The 25,594-nt window shown below is 38.9% G+C and overlaps 1 protein-coding gene across 4 annotated transcripts; it reads right to left on the bottom strand.

The window, feature by feature from the left end:
- Window positions 1-1,176: 1,176 nt before the first annotated feature.
- On the bottom strand, window positions 1,177-25,594 carry ypel1 (yippee-like 1). Of its 4 annotated transcripts, none has more exons than XM_026931216.3 (5): window positions 25,096-25,594; window positions 19,545-19,832; window positions 8,264-8,307; window positions 7,428-7,536; window positions 1,177-4,612 (listed from the first exon to the last, which is right to left on the bottom strand). In XM_026931216.3, exons 2-5 carry the CDS (start codon window positions 19,659-19,661, stop codon window positions 4,523-4,525), a joined length of 360 nt encoding a protein of 119 aa, XP_026787017.1. In that variant the 5' UTR covers window positions 19,662-19,832; window positions 25,096-25,594; the 3' UTR covers window positions 1,177-4,522. The 4 variants fall into 4 exon arrangements, with proteins under 4 accessions (XP_026787017.1, XP_053084756.1, XP_026787016.1 ...); XM_053228781.1 differs by lacking the exon at window positions 25,096-25,594 and adding an exon at window positions 23,164-23,404 and having other exon boundaries at window positions 19,545-19,748; XM_026931215.3 differs by lacking the exon at window positions 25,096-25,594 and adding an exon at window positions 23,164-23,401.

Here is a 25,594-nt window from a genome sequence, read left to right as displayed (position 1 = left end):
TCTAAGGTGAACAAGGTCAGACTGTAGTTAGTGAAGAGGAGTGTTTCTGCAAGTAATCGACCAAAAAACATCATGAGAACATTTTGAAAGCTTGTAAAGAAATATGCCAGCATTTTTTTTCCAAACTAATCTTCCACATCTGTGGTTTATGCGTGATTATCATAGACAGGAATTTCCCTGTATTGAGAAAAGAGCAAAAAACCCATGTACTAAAAATATTTGAGTAATGGGTATGTGTGCGCCAACAATGTTCTTTTCTTCTTTCAGTACAAAGAAACACATCAAAATTGCAATCCATTGTAATCGGACATGCGCTACAGAGATTAGTTTGAAACGCACTGGAACATTCCACAAACGCTCAATTTCAAGTTTTGTCTTTAGTCCATATTCAGAAATTTCCCCTTGTGGCTTTTACAGACTGTTTAATTCACTTTATACCACAACGCTAATGAATTCTCAAATCTGATTGGTCAAAAGGGGTTGATTAATTTTCTATAGCAGCAGCTCTGACAATACTGCTGGCTATGATTGAATAATGGGTTTATATAAATGCTCTCGTTCTAACAGGTTATCGTTTCTATAGTAACAGCTCATTCACAGGGACTTGTATGATGGATGCACCACAATAATCTAATTATAAATGAATTCAAAAACATTGTTACTTAACAAGGACAAATGTAGAATCACTGATATGGTGAAGTTTTATCTGAGATGTTCAACATGTATGGAAGGAGTCTCCAGTGTCAGTGCTTTGTAACTGTCAGCAAGTTTTCCACCACATCAAAGTCTTCAGGATAGAGTTTACACTTTGTTTTTTGTTTTTTTTTGTAACATGAAGAGCTGTGACAAGCTTTTTTGTCTTATTAACTTGTGAAGAAATGACTGTTTATAGCTGCTATAACGTTCAAAAACGTGTCTTTTGGACATTCCACTTTATTAAATGTAACTAAACTGTTAGAAAGTGTGCGTTGTTCAATAACAATTTAAAACTTTTAATTGCTGGCAAATTGCTGTGGTATAAACAGAATATAAAGCTTGAGGATGTGGTTATTGGAAAATGGTGGGTACTGCATCACTGATTATTTTCCTTTGACAGCACAACCCCCAAGTGTTTTATTCCTTACAAATTCAACATCAAAAAGGCAAAAAAAATCTCATTAAACCAGACCACCCAAATGCCATTTAAGCTTTATTGTGATATCTGATAGTTTACAATACAGTGAAAAACAGACATGTGACATTTCACTAGGACAGAATGCAAAGCAATGTAATCAAGTAAAAAGAAAAAAGCATATGCTTTTTTTTTTGCTTTGAGAAAGAAAAATAAAACAGGCACGACTTAATATAGCCTTTATAAATACAACATGCTTCAGACCTTATAGTATAACAGTCCTAAGAAAAATAACTCTTCAAAACTTCCAACTGTTTCCTCTGCATAACGGTGATGCTTTAAAACTAAAGGTTTGAAACCAGTGTCACTAACACAGATGGCAAAGCGTGGGGAAGAAATGAGGAAATTTAAATACATTTCAACAACCAAAAACAAAAAAAAAAAGAAAGATCAAACAATACTAAGCTGCTGATTCAGGTATTTGAAAAAAATGATGGAACTATGAGTAAAATTGAAATAGCACAACTTTGCTATTGTTTTTTTGTTTTTGGTTTGAGTTTTCAGCAGTCCACATTCACAGGTGCGTACTGACAGCAGTGACACTGGTCTCACTCATCTTCAGCTTGTTTGAGTTCCGAAACTTAAGAAAGGTTCGTGGTTGTTGTGTTTTTTTGTGTTTTTTTTTTTTTTTTTTTTTTTTGAGAATCGGGTCTCGGTCGATGTTTATTGTGAACGTTTCGGCAGGTGAATCCAGCTCACCACTGAGCACAATGCTAAACCAAGACCAGCAGACCCACTCTTACTGAGAAAACCAGCAAAGCAAGTCTTTAGATTCCAAATAAATAGCCTCGTTTATCATCAACAAGCTACAAAACAAACGAAAGGAAGTACAGAAGCAAGGATATGGGAGAGCTAGAAGAGTAAAAATGAATAAAACTTACTTCTGAATGAGAGAGGGAAAAAACAAACAAACAAAAAAAAACTCACATTCACTCATTCTGTCTCAAACACAAACACAAACATACAGAAAGCTAGAGGTACAGTGAACAAAAGTGCTTCAAGTCAGGGAAGTAGAGGAACTAACCCAGTAGAAATATGTATGTATGTATATATATCATATATATAAAACCTTAAATATGTTACTTTATGTACAAAATCTGAGACAGGGACAATAATTTGTCTGTAACTCTGTTTTCAAGTAGGATCTCTACGACTATTCCCATTTGCATTGACTTCGGCTGATTAAAACAAAAGGTCACGTGACCCGACTGACCTTATTGGCGATAAATGTGATAAACTGAGGGTTTGCCACTGATTCAACTCCAAAAACTTTGCAATAATCTGTTGATTTATACTCGATAGAAATCTAAGTTAAACGTCAAACTCCCTGCTTGCTACTGGAAGAAAGCCCGCCCCTTCCCGTTATAACGAATAACCCACCCATTCCGCCCATTCGCGATCCCCACCTCATAATACAAGTGCTAATTTCACCTGCTATACTACAAAAAAATATCGGATCATATTATGCTTCTGAATATAGTTTTAAGTGGATAAAACTTTCTGTGAGGTTCTTTATGACCCATGTAGAGCCACTGAAGGAAATCTATCATCATGGAGTCATGCACTGCACAACAGGAAAGGGAAAAATCACCTTTTTTTTTTTGTCCTTTTGGAGAGGCACAAGGTTCATGCTGCTTAGAGGCAAAGATGTGGAGGAGGAGGAGGTACACACGTCCACGCGCACACGCTCACACACACACGCTCACACAGCTAAAGTGCAGGAGGTATAAAGTGAAAGCTCCGGATTGCATTCTTCTAATAGCAGCACTTTTTTCCTTTGCAATACGTCGTTTTCAGTATGCACCACTTCAATTTTCTTTCGTTTTGCTTTTTTAATCATTATTTCCGCTTCTTATCCATTTTCTTGATCAAATTGGCCAAATTCCTAGTGTTTCTGCAGTTATGGTTTAATTCGCCAACTTGTGAAACAGAAGCAAAAAGTAAGCAGCAGAATGTCTAGTCTTTTAGAAAAGAAAAAAAAGAGGGAGATGATCATGCCAGCAATCACCTGACCCTGAAGTTCGTCCAAAGCTACAATCATCCACGAGAACCTGGACTGAAAGATTTTTTGCCTCTAAACCCACGAACAAGGCCTCTGCAAAGTGCAAACAAAATAACTGCATTCAAGTAAAACACACACGCACTCACTGACGCATGCATGCGTGTCCGAACATATGCATGAGAATGTTTGATTATGTGATCAGAAAAACTACATGATGAGTTTGATGTATGAGGGAGAAGAGGTGAGGTGAGGAGAGGAAGTGGTGCTGTGGATCACAGACTCTAGGTTCAGTTTTCCCCTGCTGTCCAGTGCGTTTCAGACAGCATTTAAAAAAAAACAAAAACAAAAACAAACAAACAAAAAAAAATACACAAGTTCACTTATAGTACTGATGCAAACATGGAACCTGCCACAAATGCCACCTCAACACTAAAAGCAACACTTTTTTTTTTTTTTTTTTTTTTAAATGATCTCGCCTAAAGCATCGATTACAGCTAAAGACAGGGGACAAACTGTACCGGAGGGGCGCACAAAAAATTGCACAGTGAAGTCATCTGAGGGGGGGAGAAAAGATCGAGAAAATCAAAAGGAGTTCAATCTCACATACGATAGATAAAGTATAGGGATATATCATAAATACAAAATGTCACTGCAAAGCTCAAACCCCACCCTCAAACCCTCCCTGGTCCAATAGGGTCTGCGATACTGCTACATAAGCCACACCCCTTTCTATAAATCTCCAGGTAAAACATTTCATGTCGATCATAACTGACCCCGCCCCATTCACCCCATCCCACCCCACCCCACCCAACACCATCCCAACACAGAAAAGAGCATGCTCAGTGAAAATCTGTCTCTGAGAGTAATGCTAACCAGTAACATCAGTCCATCAGGAAGGATTCCTACATGAAATACACTCACGCGCACACACACACCTTGTCATTCGCTTCTGCAAACAGGATGAAAATGAAAACATGAAAGAGTAAAAGTCTTCAAGATACTGTTAACTGCTCACGATGTGCAGCGACACAAAAGTTAGAGAGGCGTAGCAAATCCTCGAGTCGGGTGTCTACATCTCGGAAGAGAGTGAGTGCTGATGGAGGAGTGAGATCTCATTGTTTTTCCCCCCCTCTGCTGCTCCCCATCCCTCTATCACATCACTCCTTCTGAGTTTCAGAACACTGGTTGGGGAGTCTGAATGTGTCGGGGGGTAAAGCATGGTGGTGGCAGAATGGTAGAGTGTGTGTGTGTGTGTGGGTTGGTGTGTGTATGTGTGTGGTGTCACTCTGTGAAGTCCGCTACAGAGCGGCCCGAAAGGTCACTGAGCACAAAGAAAATGGACAAGCCGGTCACTCCCAGCCGTTGTCCTTGATCATGTGCGCCAACTCGATGATGAACTTTCCCTCTTTGTATTTCTGACTGCTCTCGAAAGCATGCTCCTGTGTGTGTGAGAGAGAGAGAGAGAGAGAGAGAGAGAGAGAGAGAGAGAACAGGAAAATTCAATAAGCAAATTCATTATGACCTATTAAAAATGTTAAACTGACTCTTATATTTGACATTTGCATCATTTTAATTTTAATCACAGCCACAAGCACAAAATTGCCACTACTAAAAATGAACCCCCTGCACCGAGCAACAGTTCCTTATTTTAGTTAAAATTTACACTAGTAGATGCAACATCCGCATTTAACAATCCATTAACATAGAGCACAAAAACATCACCTGAATTACATGCATAAAACACTACATATAAACCAATGGAATAAGCTAAGCTAACAAGGCTAGCTAACTTGATAGCTAACATGAAATGAAAAGTTTAACTATTGCACCAAGTAACACTTTCACATCAGCTTTATTTACGTTGTGGCTCGGCTTGGTCACCACACCAGAAAATAAGTTATATCATGTTGTATATAAAATCTGGGAAGATAAACTAGGATAAACTACACAGTCAAAAATCAGGTCATTAGCTATAGCATTAATCACAAATCACAACTTTTCAGTCATTGTATTCGAATGCAGTCATTTTGCTAATGTTAGTCATAACACTGTTAAAGCTCAAATCTGATTGGTCAGAAGGTGTTGATTAATTTTCTACAACAGCAGCTCTGACAGTAGATCCAGTTGCAAAACAAATCACAGGTTTATATTAATGGACTCGTTCTAATACCTTATCATTTCTATAGTAACATATACAGGGCGTTTAATCCACATAAACGGATTTAAAAAAGGATTTTTATAAAATTTCCATAAGGAGACATTTATTTAGCATTTTGGAAGGAGTCTCCAGTATCAGCGCTCAGTATCAGCCATGGGAAAGCCTTCAGGAAATTCTTAGTAACTGCATTTTGCTCTAATTAGATTCAAGAGAGAAAAAAAAAAAAGAGAGGCAGATGAGAGAACGACTGTTTACAGCCGCTAAGCTACAACAGGAACAAACTTATTTCACAGTTGTTCCATAATATTAACTGTATCTATAAACTAATAAAAAGTATGTGTTCTTTAATACATAAAAAACAATGCAATGTGGCTAAATTGCTGTTGTATAAGACGATTCGAACACTTCAGGACATGCTGTTGTAGTCAAATAATAAACTTTGAGGTGATAACAGTTGATGATCTTCCTGCAACACCACACCTCCAAGTGTTTAATTCCTTACTTAAATTTCTCTTAAATCGAGAACCACAGAGAGCAGAACAAAGCAAGTCCCTATCAGGTAGGACTAAAATTCTGTGATGATTGTAAGTAATACAGTATCTGTACGGGTTTGTCCCTTTTGAAACATGACTAATATGACAGACCGAGCCAGTATAAAGTAAATACACAACACTCTGCGTCAAGATCATGGCTACAGTGTTTCATGTTGGTGTCAGATCGTGTTACTGATTGGCTGCAGAAACTATGGTGTATGACTTAGGGCAGATTTTACCCCTGACTCCTGATCCATCTGAAGCTCAACTGGTGCCACTGGATACTGATTTATACTCTAACACCACACTGATGCAGATGGTTGACATTCTATTTCTAAAAAGGCAGAGAGAATTAGCACATGATCTGCTAAGTTCCCTACGGGATGTGAGACTGACACACTCCCTCATCTGCATTTAACTAAACTCATTTCAGGCCGGAAGTGCTGAGCATCATACTGTCTTCTGGGCCGTCGCTCTGCCCCTCGCTCACACTTGAAATCTCTGTTATGCTCTATCTATGTGCTACCTTAACAGTTTTGCTGTGTATGTAAGAAAAAAAGTAAACAATCCAGTTACAGATGGTGTACTAGATGGTGTCATTGCCTGTTCTCCATTATCATGTAGTGGGAGGATTTGGAAACTGCCTGTCTTACTAATCCATCAGCCTTTAGTACATGGTCCAGCTCAGAAACAGGATATCAGGGATATAAATAAATGAACACACACACAGGGATCAGATGAACCTACTCACACCTCAGCACACTCGGGACAACCACACAGTAAGACGATGTCAATGTAGTTGGGCTATAAAGGCATTTTTTTTTAAAAACCTGACTGAAAAGCATTTCAGTGAAAAAATAATTACATAATTTTCCCCACACCCCAAATGTAGTCGATCTGCCAAGACATGTCTGGTCTGAAATTTGCTTCTTCGGTTTAACACAGGCACTACAAGGCTAATGTGGCTGTCAAATAATAATCAGAACAAGTTTATGTCACCCAAAATCTGTTTTACATAAATACACATCCAAAGCTTCATATACTTCCTTCGAAAAGCATCATTAAGCTACAGGATCTTGTTAAGACTATCAAATTATGCTAGGGGAAAAAAAAAAAAAAAGAAACCTGTCCAAGATGGCTGCCCTCATGTCACGTTACAGTGCTACCATGGGAAAGATTTGTTACTTTTTAAAAGAGATTACAGCTAAAACCACATCTAAACCACATCAAAAGATGTGAATGCAGTCTGAGGCAAATATTTATGGAAAAAAAAAATCTGTAATATTTGTTAGCTACAAAGAAGCAAGTGTGATTTTTTTTTTCCAGAAATATTAACTTGCCAATAATGAAATGGCTTGCCAATAATGAAGCTACAATGTAGGTCATTAGCACTTTGCATGGCTAGCATTTTAGAGTGAAATCTATTCCTCTGAATGTGCTTAATGTTTCGCCCCAGCTGAAAGACATTTTATTAGAACCAGGCTCAACATTTTTTTTATACCAGGAAAAAGGATTCTAGGAACTCGGCTGCCAGAATGAGGAAAAACAAAAATAGAAACGTACGTATTTCCAGCCCAGAGTGGTTTTGCAATTTTCACAGTAGATATCTGCCACGGCGTGTAAACCTGTCAGGAGAACCCTCTCCTCTGCTGGACCGCAGCCCACATTCACCCTGAGAGAAAGAGAGAGAAAGAGAGAGAAAGAGAGGGATTAATTCATCTGTCAATAGCGCGATGTTCAGTGTGTTCACTGATCCTTTACCGAAAGCCATGTAAAACTAGGAACAGATGTGATTTGGAAGATTATGGGTCACATTGTGTACCAGAGTTAGTAGTTAGCAACGCAGAGTGGGATGTGATTCTCAAAAGGTTATTTCTCTTTGCTTCCTTCATTCTAGCTCACACTAGGAAAAATATTTTAGCAATGTAAAGCATTGAGCTAGCAAACCTCAAAAAGTAAAGATTCTCTGTCAGGTTCAGTGTGAAAAAGCAAGGCACCAGTTACCAGCAGCTGCATTGCCATAAATACTGTTTCTAAAATAGAATTTTGCAGAGGTTTGGGCGTAGCAACCCCACACACACACACACACACACACACACACACAATGAAATCTACTTTCCGTGAAAGGCTAAGCAAATTTCACAGTGTATTCCCTCTCCCAGATATCACGCTCAGACCCTCATGCATTGCTGGCCCAAAGCTATAGACTCTGTGAGGAGTCTGTTGACGCACAACCAATCAGCCTTGGAAGATTTAACCCAACACCTTTCCTTGGTCTGCTGCTGAATTTTTATTTTCACACAACTGGGGAACACGGTCTAGACATGCTGAGTGGATCAAGGACAGATATCAGGGGCAGGTGTAAATGTTGATGTAGAGGAAGTGGGTTAAAAACTCACACTGAGTTGAAGAGGTAGGCTCGTCCTTGGCTGCCTTGGAATGACTGCGGAAAGAGAGAGAGAGAGAGAGAGAGAAATTTTCAGTTATTTTGAAAATTGGATTTGAATTTGATTTAAAATTTCAGTTATTAAGAAGATTCATTATTAGTATATATTCAAATATTAATTATTCTATAAGCTTATTACTTCAATAGGAAATTACAGCACAATGCATAAAATCATGCAGATACGTGTTAATGTAAAGCTTCAGTTAATGTTCACATCAAACATTAGAATAGGAAAAAATGTGAACAGGGCTGACTTGTAGATTTTCATACACAGTATTCTCTAGAGTTTACACTGAATGGTGCAAAAAACAAAAAACATGCAGTGAGCTGCAGTTCTGCAGGCAGAAACGGCTTGTTGAAAGCAGTCAGAGGAGAATGGTCAGACTAGTTTGAGCTGACAGGAAGGCCATGGTAACTAAACTCCTTACAACCATGGTGAGCAGAAAAGCATCTCAAATAACACGTCAAATCTCTGTCAGCCAAGTACTGGAATCTGATGCTACAGTGGGCACAGACTCACCCAAACTGCACAGCTGAAGATTAGAGAAATATCTCCTGGTCTGATGTTTGATGTGAACATTAACTGAAGCTATTGACCTGTATCTGCATGCTCTTATACACTACGCTGCTGCCACATGATTGTCTGATCGGATAACTGCATGAATGTAGAGGTGTACAGGTGGACGGTGAGTGTTTAGTTAGTCATTCAGATTTATGTCTATTTACCCACAATAATGTCTAATATTTTACTAGATTTGATCAGAAATACATGTTAAGATCCTGCATCTTTAGAATATCTACACACCAGAATATATATATATACACACGTCTTCAACACAGATCGCCTGTCTGTTAACCATCAATGCTCACTACATAGCGTGTACTGTAACAGCATTATAGACACTACATAGTGCACTAGAAGTTTATAGAATTCCATTTGAGATTCAGCCACAGCGATTCACTCTGACTCCAGTAATAGTCTGCTGAAAACTGAGATGTTGATTTTAATATTTAATTAGTACATTTATACATAATAAATAAAAAACTTTAGGAAATACATGTTTTGTTAGACTTCCATTACTTTAACTTACTAAGGTTGGACATGGAATCTTGAAATGTGGATATTTTTGTCCTTGAATATGTAAATATGAAAATTCAAACAGCAAGTTTGACAGTCCCAGAGTGTGCGCACACACACACACACACACGCACGCACACTTGATTTGTGTTCCATATTGGGAGACTGAATGGCAAGCAGGTAGAACAATTGTGTGTGTGTGTGTGTGTGTGCGTGCGCTGATATTACTGGAAAGTACTCCTAATATATCATGGCCAAGATCTTACCTAAGGTCTGCATACAATAAAAAAAAATTTGTGTGCTCCTTTTGTGTGTGTGTGTGTGTGTGTATGTGTGAAACAAAAACACTACCTTTAACACTACCTTTGTATACATGGTTGTGTTTATGTTAAAGTGTGTGTGTGTGTGTGACTGAGAGAAGGATGTGTGGGTTTTTTTTTTTTTTTTCGTGGTAAGTCTAACTAAACTGTGACTGCCATGCTCTGGACTTAAGCCAACATGTGCATTTCATCAAATCATAATGTGTGTGTGTGTGTGTGTGTGTGTGTGTGTTACCATGAAACAGCCCGTTTGTCTAGAACCTCACATTATACAATTACACCAGTCTGTACACCATGTTCATTGCTAAACTGCTCTGTACATTATGCTTCCCACAATGCTCTGGGTGGAGAGAGTGAGTATACAGACATGTCCTTCTAAACCTCATCATTAAAACAATCATAAATCAGCGAGTCCTGCGCTGGCCTCAGTTTCCCACTGGCATCTCTCTCTCTCTCTCTCTCTCTCTCTCTCTCTCTCTCTGGCTGTGTGTTTTAAGTTGTCTCATTCTCCAAGACACTCACATGCTCATTTCCTCACTCCTCTCTCTGACTTGGTGGTTAAAAACCATTAGCTTGATTTAGTTTCTCTCTGCGCATTACAACACAGATCAGGAAGAGTTTCTGTGTGTCGACAGTTATACACCATCACTGCTGTCTCTGCTGCAAGGGCAGTGTCACGTACACACTGCTAAACAGCTACAGGACATCACTAGAGCTATACACCATATACACACTAACAATACTAACATCTCTCTCTCTCTCTCACTCTCCAGTCACAGCAACACTAACCAATCTGTGAGCTCACGTATGTGGAAGAGAGCAGATAGCACTTTCTTCTGAGTGTGTTGCACTGCGCTGTGATGTTCTGTCTCAAAAGAAGCATGTGCTAGTGTTATGAGAAAATGGGGTCAAAACCCTGAACAGTTAGCGTTACTGCTCACTCACCTTCCTCCTGGTATTTATGCTTAATTCTAACACTTTTTTCTTGAACATATATCAAAATAAATATTTGTTAATTTGTCTGAAGCACTCAGCTGGACCTATTTCCTTTATCATTACCATATCAATACTGAGTAATGAAGACTTATTATACAGAGGTGTGCAAAGTTTACTAGCATTTCCACACCTGTCAGAGTGAAAAACTTTGATTTGCAATACTGACATGCAGGAGTTCTCACTGTATTTATCCTCATTTTGGGCTTTTTAGATTTTTCTGGCCCTGCAATTAGCTCCTCCTCCAGCCATGAAAAGCTTCATCACTTAGCCTCTTTTCTTTAAAAAGTAACTCACAAGAAAAACAGTTTTCACCTCACAGGCAACAGAGGGCTATAAAAATGACAGCCTGCTTCTTTAAAGCAAAGAATATCATTCGGCATTGCAAGCATTTCAAGCACACTTGCTAAAGTATGGTTTCTTCTATGGTGAAAAAAATTCAAAATAATACTTTAATAGCATTAAATTTAACACAGACTAGACCAAACATGCACTATTTATTTAGCTGACATTACTTTAAGTCCTACTTTCTCTCTAGACAAAGAAAGAGAAAGTTAAATGTTAACAATGTAGCTGCAATAAAACTGACTATTGAACATTTTGAAATAATTCTGATAAAAAGAATGAAATGTCATTTTCAAAGAATGAAGAAAAAAAAAAAAAAAAAAGCACAAAGCATGCCTCAGATGTCTGAACAGTGTACAGACTTGTTGCATTTGCTGTCACTATGCTACTACATGTAATATTCAGCCTTGAGTAAAAAGCCAAAGACAAAATAAGGACTGCAAGTTCTTCAGTGCACTTTACTCTGAAAATGTGTGAAGATTCAGTGTTTCTAGGTTGCAACCATTTCAGTAGAAAGAAGGCTGCATGTGGGCCTCCTCCTCACTGCACTAGGTGTCAGTGCGTGTGGCAGTAAACCAGCACGGCTTTGCGAGACAGTTGACGTCTGTGGTGAGACACAGCCTGAGAATCGGCTTTACTTTTTCCGCTGCGGATGACCTGGAGGAAGTCCTGCAGGCTTAGCCCAGGTTAATGAAACCAGCCACTCCTTCACCCTGAACATCTCACACACACACACACACATCTACACACTGTTTCAGTAAGAAGTAGTGCATGTGTTGTAATGAAAGAAGAAATGTGTGATTGAGTCAACTACCTTCTACAGAATATTTCATTGTAATGTGACACGTAGCAGAATTTCTGTGAATTATGTAATAAAACCAGTCTTGTGCAAATCAGCAAGAAAAGTTACATAAATACCATGTGATCAAACTTTAGCCAAAGGCATTATGCACTACTCCTTCCCTACTAAATACCATGTCAAAGTGGTTTTCACACTGGCTTTCAGAGTACATTGTCTGACAATAAAGTTGAACCTAACTTAACCTAACATTTTTCCCTTAAAATTTAATGAACTGATCTACAAGGAACTTGAAGAAGTTTGATTTCTGCTCTGGCAGAATCTGTGCCATCCTGCAGGCCAGCATATAAACCCAGACCAGGTCTCAATTTTGTGTTTGTAGACATCTACATTTATCTGTGCATGCTGTATGTTTGGAGGACATGACAATATTAGATGGACCGCAATAATTTAAACATCATGATACACTTTTATAAGATAACGTCACCTTAGTGCTTACTGTTAACTCGGTGGACATTTAAATCTATTTTGGCCATTTGATTCCACTTTCTTTTTCTCATTTACTCTATGAATTGTTGAGTAAAAATAATCTTTGGGCTAGTATTTTTAATTAGTTGTCTTTATAGTCCATATATCAACTCCATCTTAACTCCATCTATTATTTAGTATTAAGTCTTTTACATACATTTATTATTATTACTATTATTATTAATAATAATAACAATAATAATAAGTAGTAAGGAGTTTATTTAGCGTTTAGCAAGGAGTCTGTAGTGTCAGTTACAGCTTCACTTCTGTAGAAAAGCCTTCAAGACTTTGCTCTTTCTTCCTTGGTAAAATGACAAGCTGCAGTTTTGTTCTGTTCAGTTTAAAAGAGAAAGAGAAATGCTGGCGAGATAAGGACTGTTTATAGCTGCTATAAAGCAAGTGATTACAGGACTAACTTGTATTGCAGGCATTCCACAACATTAACTGTAGCTACAATATGACATTCTTCAATTAACAAAAATATTTTTGCAGTGATATAAGGGGAATTATATACTTCAGGACATGTGGTTACTGGAAGATAATCAACTTCAGTGTCTTATCATAAATACATTTGTCATGTTATTGAAACTGCAAATTGTAAAGCCTCTGTCCTGAAAATGTCGGAAAACTTAAATTTACAGCTCTATCTCCGACTGTTACAAAGCACTTACACTAGGGACTCCTTCAACAAATGTTAAATAAACATCTTACAAGAAACTTCACCATATCAATGATTACACATGGTTTTTAATCTGTTTATGCGGAGCGTCTGCCATACAAGTCCCTGTGAACATGCTGCTACTATAGAAACAAAAACGCATTAGAATGAACACGTGAATTAAAAAAAATTGTGATTTGACCTTCTGATCTTTCATATGTAAAGCATTTTCAGATTTTTGAACTCAATCTTATGATAATGATGATTATTAATACGGCTCCACTTTTTTGTTTGCTACTAAAACCACGGCAAAACTAACCATCTTGCTGCATACTGCATATCATAAAAATGTCCTCAAGTACTGCAATATGATATTTTTTCCATCTCCCTACCATGCTGGCACTGGAAGACGTGATCTAAGGGCATTCTCTGGCTGCCAGGTTTCTAACAAGAGTGCCAACTGTTGCTAGAACAGCAGGAGATCTCCATAAAAAAAAAAAAAAACACGAGCATGACTGTCTGACTATGTTTTTTCCCCCTTCATGATTTCTGTAATACCTCAAGTCCTGCAAGAAAGATGATCTCACTTCCTGGGACAGGTGTGCATGTGGTACGTGCGGAGGTGATCAAGGCTCAGGGTGGTTCACCTGAAGACAAATTCCCCCTTCTGAAGGATTAGTGAAAGGACAACCTTTTTCTTCAGTGTAATGCTGTTTATGTTAACAGAAGTGTGTTTAAAAGGTAATCATTAGCTTGCGGCACACAAGAGCCACAAACAGCGAGAGCTGAATCACTGCAGGACTTCCAGTCTAAAATTATTGCAATTTGGAGTAAGTATGCCACCTCTGTGATGTATTTAGAAAGTAATTCCTGCTAAGAGCAGTTCAAAAGCTTTTAAGCATAAACAGAAGTCAGGATATTTTCCTAAAGTCAAACAAGCCCTAGATTCTTAGTAGGTTTTATTTCCCTCTCAGCTGTCAAGAAAAATCAAAAAGCCAAAATCCTGTCTGAGATTTTAGGACATCTAACAAAATCATGATCATGACGATGATCGTGCCTATGCCCAGTTCAGGTTGTCTCCTTGCTGCACAATCAGCTCATTCTTTTCCAAGCCCCTGCATGTCTTTGGGAACAGAAAACTCAAACCAGCCCAGTCTCTCCCCTGGCTCCTGGTGCTTAAGTAACCCGAGATCCATCTGCGTTGTCAAAATCGGCACAAGTGGGTCATTTACTGTTTCTATCACAGGCACCTGGTCCTGAGAGGACCTGCAGTCAATGATGGGTTTGTCCCAGGGCTTTTCAATCAGAGCCTGATTGCAGGTGCAGTTAAGAGGTACAAGTCTCCATCACATAAATAGAGGTGGATAATCTGTTAAGAGCAGTGGGGCAGAAAGAAAAGAGCAGCTTTCCAGTAACAGGATTTACTCAAGGTAGCTCTAAACAAATAACTGCATAATAAAAGGACAAACTTCAACCTTGAAAGGGAGAGGCACTGGCTTTTGCATCAATAGCAACTGATTTACATAACCTCACAAGCCACTTAGGGATGTCGTGTAATTTCATCTGCAACCCATCTCCACGTGTACTAGGATCTCAGGGTGAAACGGGGGCGGCACTTACGTCACAAACTTTATAACATTTCACTTGCTTTTGACACGAGCAAAATAATAAACAAAAGCCATCCAGGAGAACAGAAACTGTGAAATTAACCTATCAGAGTGCTGGAAATGCTCATCGGTGTCCCTGAGATATCTATTATGTATTTTAAACCAAGTGCCAACAAGCTTGCTAATGTTAGACCAACTATTATATTATGTAATTAACACAAGGAGTGAAGTTCGCTACGAAGCTGGCTAACATTAGGTAAACTATTGTGCTTTACTTAAAAATCACACTTGTAATTGATTGATCAAATGTAACTTTAGTACAACTTTTGCCAATCCTAGGACAACGTGCTTCCATAATCCCTCATCAAGAGTTAAGATTAAATCACACACAGAAGCAAATCTGCCAACAAATGAACACAGGTCCATCTGTATTATAAGAGATTTCTGCCCTCATTCAGCAGAACTTCTGCTCATAATGCAGCGAGCCAGGAGACAGTCCCATCCCTAGATGCTCTGTGTGCGAGACAGGGAGGATAGAGGACTCTTGCCTGACGACGCCTGAGTGCAGCCTTTTCACAATGGAGCACACATTCCAGCAGACAACCTCGTCTGATGCCTCTCCAGAAATCCAGCACGAGATCCGAGATTTTCTTTGGCTACACTTAGGATAGCTAATCCTCTTTTGAATTCTGCTCCGATTCTTGGCAGTCGTCTGACAGTCCAAAAAGTGATGCCTCATGTCGGCATCGATAAGTAGATGGCAAAGAATATGCAGAATCATTTAAAGCTGCAGTGTATCTAGATCTATGATAATCCTGTATTTCCACAGACAACTTGAAAAACACCTTTTTAATAGTTCCTTCAATTCAGGCTCCATTCCATAGCCTAAACACAGCTACTTTACTTTGTGGGTTTTTTTTTTCCCTTCCCTTAAAAAGCAACTCAGGAGGTGCAAGTTTCAATTGAGTGAGTGGGGGAGGAGCTTATCAGTGTTTTTTTTTTAGAGACTGCAGTTCACCTTTTAGACAGTAGAGGGCTCTAAACATTACAAACTGCTGCTTTAAATTTAAAAAAAAAAAAAAAAAAAGAGAGAGAGAGACCACACAATTTAGCCGTGTCTCGTTTGGTTGATTGAGGTTGTTTTTAAAGGGTTTTTTTTCCCCCACAACAAAACTGTGAGTATTGTTGAAAATCACACCGATAAAGGACAGGAAAATTCATGACTGTAATGCTACTGAAAATACTGTAATCATTGTAAGAAGGTGCTTTTTGTGTGTGTGCCTCTCTAGGATTCCTGGGTGTGGACGGTTGTGACCTCATCAGGATTTGAATGGACAGTCTTGAGATTTAAATTTTGTCATGTTTAAAATTGCTTGTTTTTATATGTCTATGACTGTTTACTATCTTTATTTGAATTGACAGTAATACCACTGTTTAACCAAATCTTTTGGTGTCTGCTTATGTTTTGACTATATAAAACTAAACTAGATTATTATTGGTTACAAAAACTGCTTCTTAAAAAAAAAAAAAAACAAAACAAAAAAAAACATCTAAACATGGAAGCTCTTAAACTGCACAGGCTAATGCAGAGTTTTTGGCACGAACCAGATGTCGAACCAGATGTAAAGTGTAGGGCTCAGAATATCATCTTCCCAAAGTGACATAATCAGCTAATGGAGTAGAGGAGAAAGGGAGGGAAAAAAAATACAGGAGAACCCTGTGCTAAAATTACATTTCCATGTAGAGCATGTAGAGTTTGTAAAGCTTCTCAAGTGCTGAAAGTGTTACTGAATTAGTTTAGACACAGATGCTGACTGAGGATTCCTCTGAGGTCAAGGCCCACCTACTCATTTGACTGAACTGGTCTTGGTTTATAGACTGACCTCAGAGTCTAGGACATGACAGACAAGTCTTTATTTCCTCAGCTGATCATCCTACAGTGCATCAATCAAGTAATGAGTACTCAAAACATATACAAAACCTCAGCTCTCAAACACTCTCAAATATCCACAGTGTTAGTGCTATAAAAATATTCAGAATTTCACAATATCTGGAGATGAAAAAAAAAAACAGACTTTGCTTCATGTTATGCTGATCTTTGCCTCCATCTGATCTGTTATTTTCTTTTCATTGGGACACTTTTTTGGGTTTTATCTCTTACTTATCGCCTACTAATGTGAGCTAATGAAGGGTTGGACATGGATGATGCTGTAAATGAAATTCAAAGACTTCCCATAAGTTTTTATGCACTGTGACAATACAAAAGATTTCACATTTTTCAGGTGTGTGCCAAACCACAGTTAGAAAACAGAGAGTTTAGTGTGAGCACTACTCAATAATGGGAAGCGCCTCCATTTTTTGCTGACAAAAGAGGCCACAGTCCCACTTTCTTGGTTTCTAGTGGCTCACAAGATCAAGCCACTTGAATTCACAGGTCAAGGTTCAGCCAGACAGTTTAGAAAGTTAGCGCAAAGTGACTTTAAATACTACCAGAAACAAAAGTCCTTTCCCCTTCAGTGAATTGCGTTTTCTGGTGAGTGGACGTTATCTGCATTTGGTCTGACCACTGCTTTAGCTGAAAAAGAAGAAAAAGTTTCAGGTGTCTCCCATATTGCAGTAGCAAGGTCTAAAAAAAATCTTAAATGCTATGGCTAAATCTTAAAAGTTGGCACCTCTGCGCACGCGATCAACAAACTAGTGCAGAAGTTGTCAAGTGTGAGGTGCACAGTGATTTTCCAAAATTAAATAATTAACAAATCCATAAAAAACATTTTATAATAATACACTGCATACTACATGTATTTTTATTCAAGTATTTTTCAATCCAAAAGGGGTTTTTCAGAGAACTCCAATGACAAAAATTTTAACTTCAAGTACTGTGAGTATGAACCCTACCAAAGGCCAGTCTGAGTCCTCCTTTAACACTGTCCATTTCTTCTCTGCTATATCTCATAAATGAAGCTTTCAGGACATGTTAGATGGACCAAAGCCAATTCTCAGCAGCTCCATCCTTTATACTGAGTGCAGTCATCCATTTCACTTGATAAAAGATCCTTTCTGGTGGAGAAGTAGTGAAAAGGAAGCTTATTAAGTGCACTGGAACTGGGTGTACTTTGCATAACCAGAATGTCAACATGCTACTATTAGCATTAAATACCAGCTGATTAGCTCCACCATAAACATCACTGTTGGTGCTAAAAGTTGGCCTGTGTGGATTTTTCCCTCATGCATATGGTTTGTTTAGCTTTATGGAGGCTTACTGTTCTCGTGATAAGGCGATAAGAGATGTAGAGTGGATTTGCTTGCAGGGTTTGTGTTTGGGTGGAGTTGGGATTGTTTGGGTCAAGCAGACCGCAGTGTGCTTTGGGAAACTGGGTCACGTGACCGGGTTTAAAAATAGTCTCAACCCCAAGGTAGCTCGAACCAAATTACCAACTTAACTTCATTCCATTCTTTAAGAACAGACTGGAAATACAAGTTCACTGACATTCTGACATAACAGCTAGAGAAAATTGTTTACTGCGTGTTCAGCAGTTTCAGAATCACGACTTACAGTGGCAGAGGAACTGTTTCCTCGAGTTCTCAAGGTCAGCATATGTGCATTAGTCTGATCGCATAAACAGGAAACCACATTGCAAACTTTGTAGTACTTTCATTCTTGATTTGTTCAGTTCTAAAATGAAAGACATTTGCAGTACAGTAGAACTAACAAGTGATCTTTTCTTTATGACCGTAAACAAGGCGAATTCAGATCATCAACCAAGGTGACGAACAGGGAGAAACAAGACAACCTAGAAACAAGCAAGCAAACGAAGTCCATCAAAGAGATCTTTTTCAAGATACACTTAGAGAAGCGTCTGGCACAATACATGCTGGGAGTGCAATCATATCCGCCTGCAGCATTATCGGCTTAGGTGTTTCCAGCACTGATGAACTCAAGGTCCTAATCAGCAAAAACACAGGATCTAGAAGGGTTGCTTTGATGTGTGTTTATTACAAACAACAAAATGCAGTGGGGTGGATTAACCTCAGAACCTATTATAGAGACTGTATGGATTCAGTATGATGGATTAGCACTGTGTATTGCCAAGAGGGGATAGTGGCATTATACTGTATTACACCTAGTGTTGCCCACAAGTAATTGATTAATCTGGTACTATTATGCAGACACCAAATCGATTAGCACAAAGACTGCTCGAAATTCACAAATTGACTTTCCCTGACTTGACACGAATGGAAAACACTGGTCGAGGTTATATTATGTTGTAGTATGAGTCTTCGGCATATCCTGTTGCTTATCTACGACATATGGTCCTGCACGAAATGCAGCAAATTTGCTAGTCTGTATTAATGAGCAATCCAAACAAAGCAAGGGGGTGCCAATACTTTAATCTTCAAGCTGATTGAAAGAATGTTGAGTGCAAAAAGGATGTCATATTGAGCATGTAGTGCACTATGTAGGTTCTACAAGCCCACTATGTTCTACACTATGTAGTTAACGCATATAGTGAATAGGATGCCATTTTTGATTTGGAGGAGATGGATAGGAAATTATAGGCAATAAAACACTTAATATTGAAATATATTTATACAGTAAATTGATTCTGCCACCACTGTCTAGTTTTTACCAACCTGACTGTAAAGTAAAAGGTTATTTTTCTGTTTATTAAATCGTTTTTATGTTTGAAGATTTGACTATAAACGCTTAAAATGTCTGTCATTAATTACCAGGCAAGTGTTAAAATATGCGCATTCATAAGCTTGCTTGTACCAAGGACGTTCTACCGAGCCTATAAATAGTGGCACTGAGTGCGTGTACATGTTTAATAACATGCATTTGTGTATGTATGTATGTGTTTGTGTTTGTGTGTGTGCGCGTGTGCGTCCACCAAACCCGTTTGCTCACCTTTGAGATGAGCTCATCATGGTTGGCCAGGTGTGCTCGGCAGTGGATGCAGCTGTAGGTGCGGTGGCAGTTGGGCAGGTAGGCCTGGAAGGTTTTCGACTTGGTCATCTTCACCATCTCACAGTCGTGGTTCTCCTCGCTGGGCTCGTCTGCGCTGGCGCTGGATGAGTTGCAGCTCTGCTGAACTTGCTGACAGAAGAAACACTGGAAGATGCAAGCAAAAGCCGTCGTTGTTGTGGAGTGGGTGTGTGGCACGCTCCACACAAACACCACGGGAGAAAAAACAACCTTGGAAGAGTAACAAGACCGGGGTGGGGTGGGAGGGGGAGACAGAGGGAGAACAGGGAATGAAAAAACATTATTGATCACTCAAAAGGACTAGCGGGTTAAAGGCTAATCTTTACCCAAGGCGCATATACAATGTATTAAGTGTTTCAAATAAAATGTTAACACACTTATGTATTTATGGATTGTTCTCTGTGAAGCTAAATCCTCTGAATCAAACCAAAACATGAATAAAGAAATAGCCACTTCTCATCTAACAGTGTGAGAATGAGTAAGTTTTTGCCCTCTAGCAAATACCACATGTTTTAACCTCTAACTCAAATCCTTGTTTAGGCATGTTACAGAGGCAACAACCTGCTTACTGCACTGAGGAGACCTAGCCAAGCTTCTCATTAATGCTGAGGGACAATCAGCGTTATTCTTAAGAAACACACAACCTGAACAGTGACCACCTGCATCCAAAGCTTCAACAGTGGATGTATTAAACACCAGAAGTGTCAGATCTAGATCTGTTCTTTGATACTGAATTGAATGTGTTACAGGAGTAAGAATGAGATACCTTTGTGTTAATCAGACACGGTGAACCCTGCAAACACCTATCATGTTTCATGTTTGTTAGATATCACCTAATGAGACATGGTGTCCTTCCAGTTGGCATACAGGTACACAGTGTTGCCAACATTTTAAATCCCCTTTAGTTAATTTACTTTTAAAAAAAGAGCCTAGAGGCAAATCGAGTGACTTTTTAAGCAGATGTTAGTGACTGTCCCGCACTCGATACGGCTTTCCAGAGCTGCTGGTTATACGAGTTGATGTGAAGTGTGTAAAGCCTGACCGAGTTGATGTTCACAACGACCAATCACTGATCAGCATTGTTCCCAACAACCAATCACTGATCAGCATTGTTCCCAACAACCAATCACTCATCAGCATTGTTCCCAGCAACCAATCACCAATGTATGGCCCACCCATTCTATGTTCTTCATACATAATCCTCTTGAAGTTATTTACAAGTAATAAAAGCGAGTTATTCCATCCATAACCTTTCCTTCATGCTTGTTTCCTAATTATTTCACTACAACAGATTCTTTCTGTTTACGTTTCTTGGTAGTATTTTGTAAATATGTAAATAGTTTGTGGTGCCATGACTAAAGACTTATTGTTTCTATAAGAGATAAGTAAGAATGTCTTATTTTTTGATTCTGATAAAACTCTATTTTATGAATTTTCACAAAGCCTTCTTTCGAGTTATGATATGCAATTTTGACCATGAGAGTCAATGAATATGCAAATGACTCAATGACGACTTTTGGTGACTTTTTAAACATGCATTAGCTACTTTCCCCTTGAAAAGAGTTGGCATACAGCTGTTACAGCCTGTTGCCTATTTCCTTTTATAGCAGTGCGTCAGCTTCCTCTTAACTTGTTTGCCCTGGCAAGACGCTCATGTTCTGTTGGTATAAACTGGCTGACCTGGTAAGCCAAATTCCTAAAATATTAGGTGATGTGAGTTGAATAAATCCATTCATAGCTTTCATCCTGGCGCAGACAATGAAAAAAAAAAATAACAGGAAAATGTAACAGCTCTGCGCTAATGGACGGCTCCAATAACACCATGCAAAAGAAAAACAAAGACGCTTCCGCAGCAGAACAGGAAGTCTGGCTACTGCCATGCAGACGAGAAAATGTGAGCGCGCGCGCGCGCCTGCCTGCTGTCGCACGAGGACCTGGAGCGAGCGCACACATGGGCGCGAGCGTGCCGCGAGAAAGCTTCTTTATAAACAGATCATGGAGATGCAGTGAAACTGACACGACTCTACAGAAGTAAGATTACACGTACAAGGAGCCAGGAATATGACCTGATATGAAAGATACTCATTAGTATGAGAGCTAGTTGTAGGAATTGTCGCAGCGCCGTATTTCTATCACGTTTGGTTCACTCTAATTCGGTGTCAATCTGATTTGACAAAATGACGTCGTTAAGTCGTTAAGTTAAAGACGTCACTACCGTCCGTTGGAAGAACAAAGAACGTTCACCGAGCGCGCGCGCTAATCTCCAAACCTTAAGGATTCGACTCCAGACTTTTTTGGGGGATTCGACTCCGATTCAGGCTTCAGGTGCTGCGTGAATCCAAGGAGTCGATTCCAAGAGTCGATTTATTCCGAATACTAAAACACAGGATTGAAGCGTTAATGAGACCATATAATAATAATAACAAACGAACAAAACCCTCACACTTTTACTAACTTCAACATTCATGATGTTTTATGATAATTTAGTTAGCAACGTGTGTTAATTTTGAACGCTAACGCCAACTTAACGCTAACGTTAGCTTTACCTCTTCACTGGCGACGCTGTTTTGTTGTGAACATGTTGGTTTGTCGCCAGTCTCAACATTATACGTTGTTTTTAAAAAGGAAAACACTACCCAGCTGATAGTATTTGTGTTGTAAAGACTGCTATCTATTACTTTCTCAGTTCGCTCGTGTGCGCGCGACTCCGAGTCGAATCCTTTTCACAGTGTGGAATCGAGTGTCAGGCTTCGGAGTCGACTCTGAACTGTCACTGCCTGGGATCAGAGAATCGACTCTCACCGAGTCACCCGCGCGCAAGCGAGCTCAGGGATAAAAGCTGATCAGTCGGATTAGAAACGTTGAAGTATAAAAAGGAATAACATTTCTTGCTAAATAGGTCGAATAGGACCGAATAGCACAGACAGCAATAATAACAATTCGAGTCCCTTTTGCTTGAGTGGCTCATGTTTGTTACTTGGTCAGCGGAAACTTCCTCGTCTATAACCTTAAGCTTTGTCTACCTCTTTTGCATGCGCTTAGATTGTAGTTACTTGCGTGACAACCTGTTTGAAGTAAACGAAATGTAGCACAGCGTGCACAGGGATAACAATGACAGAAAACTTACACCATCAGCGAAAAGCTTTTAGAGAAACAAAGGAAAAGCGCCAGTGAGCACGAGGATGCAAAACAAAGAGCTACTTTAATCATGAGCAGGAGGAAGAGCAGAGCAACACGGCTGCACATTTCAGCTCTGGATGTTGCAGACATGTCGAGCAGCCTCGAACCTTGTGTGTTTCTCTACCTTATCTAAGCATCGACTAAATGCCTACCACGTTTTTTGTTGTTGTTGTTTTTGTTTTGTGCTTCTAATACCAGCAGAGCTAACGCTTCCTCTTCTCTCCAAGCAAATCAACAAGGAAGGAGCTTGTCATTACATGACCATTCACTCTACACCAAGAATATTAACACACACACACACATATCCAGCTGTTAAATCAACAAAGAATAGCAGAATTGTAGATAGAAAGTCTCAACTCACCACCTGAACAGGATCTCCTTCCTCAGCTCTGACATAAACACTAAACTGTTGATTTAAATCTGATTTGTTTTTTCCCCACAGCAGACTGGAGCTTGTTGCTGTTGTGTGATTGTCTGCTCTCAGTTGTGCTGAATGTTGAGCAGTGTTGTGTGTCAGCTGCTGTGTTCATGTCCCTGCTTTGTTGCTCTCTTTGTGTTTGTGATAGACTAGCTGCTTTGTGTGCAGGACGTCACCAGAAGGCGGGACCGTAAAATGATTGACACTTAAGGCGTGCAGTAACAAGCCAGGGGGCGGGGCCGTGCAGAGAACGAGAACCCGGATGTGTAAATAAAAACAAGGTGCAAGGTGGCGTTTATATTAAATATAAATATAATATCGACACCGAACGACGGTGATAGATTGATAAATAGTTTCTTGCGTAGGTATGTAGATTTTTTGGAAAAGTATGGAATTTAAACAAACTAATGTCCAAAAATGGAATTAAAAATTATTTTGGAAAAATATGGGTATTCTGTTGTCAAGGTAATGTAGACACAACGGTTTTAAATCGGTTATTTTTAGATATTCTCTTATTCTTCTACACGAAATCAAAGTCCCTTTTGCATATCACAGTGCTTGTTTTCCATTTTTTCATGACCTTTAAAAAGAAAAAGAAAAAACTGAGCAAAGTAAATATTGAAAGCTTAAAAAAAAATAAAACTGGAAAAGTATTAAAATGGCTGGAAGATAGATAGATAGATAGATAGATAGATAGATAGATAGATAGATAGATAGATCTTAAGGAGTCCATTTATAGCACTGAGGATACAGTTACATTGTTTGTACCTTGAGGATCTCAATATTCCTGCACAATACCATTCATTTTTGATGAATAGATAGATAGATAGATAGATAGATAAACTACTAAAAATATAAATGCTCACACAATTACTAGGCTATAAATAGTAGAACAGTCACCAGGGGTGAAGATGGCATACACTTTCAGAGAAAAGTACATTCTAGGAACAAATACCTTTCTGTGAACTGTACATCTTATATCTCTTTCATATGAAAGTGAATTTGATTTAAAACATAACAGCACCTCCACTGTTCCACTTCTGAGGTTACATTTGCATTGTTTGTAGCCTGAAGAATAAAATGTACCTGTAGGCTTTTGGCACTTTGTTTTCGGCCGTGTCATGTCCAAGACAACCTTACTCCATCTTATAAATATCCACATATTGATCTTTAACACCAAAAACAACTCTGATGGTCATTTCTGATTGCTACAGAATGCTGATGGGGAGTCACCATGCTGAATAAACAGCAAGGTTGTTTTAGAAATCCATCCATCCATCCATCCATCCATGATGGCATCCTTATGCGACACAGAGCATCTGCTGTGTCTAATAAATAATAAGTGAAGGGATGATGGTCTAAAAATAAAAGGCGGACACTAAACTCATCCCTGTCGAATATTCCAGTTGGAAATGAAAAGGCAGCCTAAATGTCAAGAGCTTTACATTATATCATCATATGAGTAGGATGTCATTTATGACTGAGGAATAAATAATAAACAGCCTCCTTTTATTACTCATACAGTAGCAAGGCTGTTCAGTGTTAAATGATCATCAGCTATATAAGGAAGCTTTGAGGTATGATGTCATTTGTTTTCACTCTGCGTCTCCCTTCAATAACACACTTTTCTCTTATATCTCACTGAATAACAGCGTTTACAGATACACAGATGCAATATCAACTTCATATTAGTACATAATACTCGTGTAAACAGTAAGATACAGTTAGAGGCTATATATAAGATAAGAGATGGAGGTGTGTGTGACCTTCACTCATGCAATTGCAGACATTATAAGAGATCATGCATAAAGTGATGTGTTTATTAGCCTAAAACAAACAAGTAAATATTTAATGTTTAATGCAAATATTCGATACCTTTTTGTTGCAGGAAGTGGAGAGTTTTTACTCATTCAGCAGCACTGATGTCCCACTGACGGGTTTTTTTAATGTTTATTCATATTTCTTCCTTTATTTTCAACACCGACTGTGCTGATTTTTGCGATGGATGCGTGCAGGGAAAAAAAAGCGACTTGGCAATGCGACGAGGTTTGTCAATAAGGCGCTCCAGCTGAACTTGCATTACAATCAGAAGTGGTTTTCAGTCTGCGCAAGCATGCACCACTGAGCACTGAGGCTGGATTTCCACAAAACACTGCAATCAAACGGAGGCATAACTTGTTCATAGCCTGCTTAAAACTGTTTCTCTCCAAAATGGAGCCGAATTTCCTTTATTTATGCTGTACGGCGCGTCCAAATGCATCAAACCGTGTAGAAATTATAACCGGACATGCCTAGTCGGTTCATTTAAAAAAAAAATGCAAATTTTAATTCTTATTTAATCCCCCACGCCTAACCACGATGTTCATCCGCGTTT

This window comes from Pangasianodon hypophthalmus, chromosome 24 (assembly GCF_027358585.1).
Source record: "Pangasianodon hypophthalmus isolate fPanHyp1 chromosome 24, fPanHyp1.pri, whole genome shotgun sequence".
Lineage (NCBI taxonomy): Eukaryota > Metazoa > Chordata > Actinopteri > Siluriformes > Pangasiidae > Pangasianodon > Pangasianodon hypophthalmus.
Note: the sequence above shows the minus strand (reverse complement) of the source record. Positions and strands in the feature narration are given on the sequence as shown.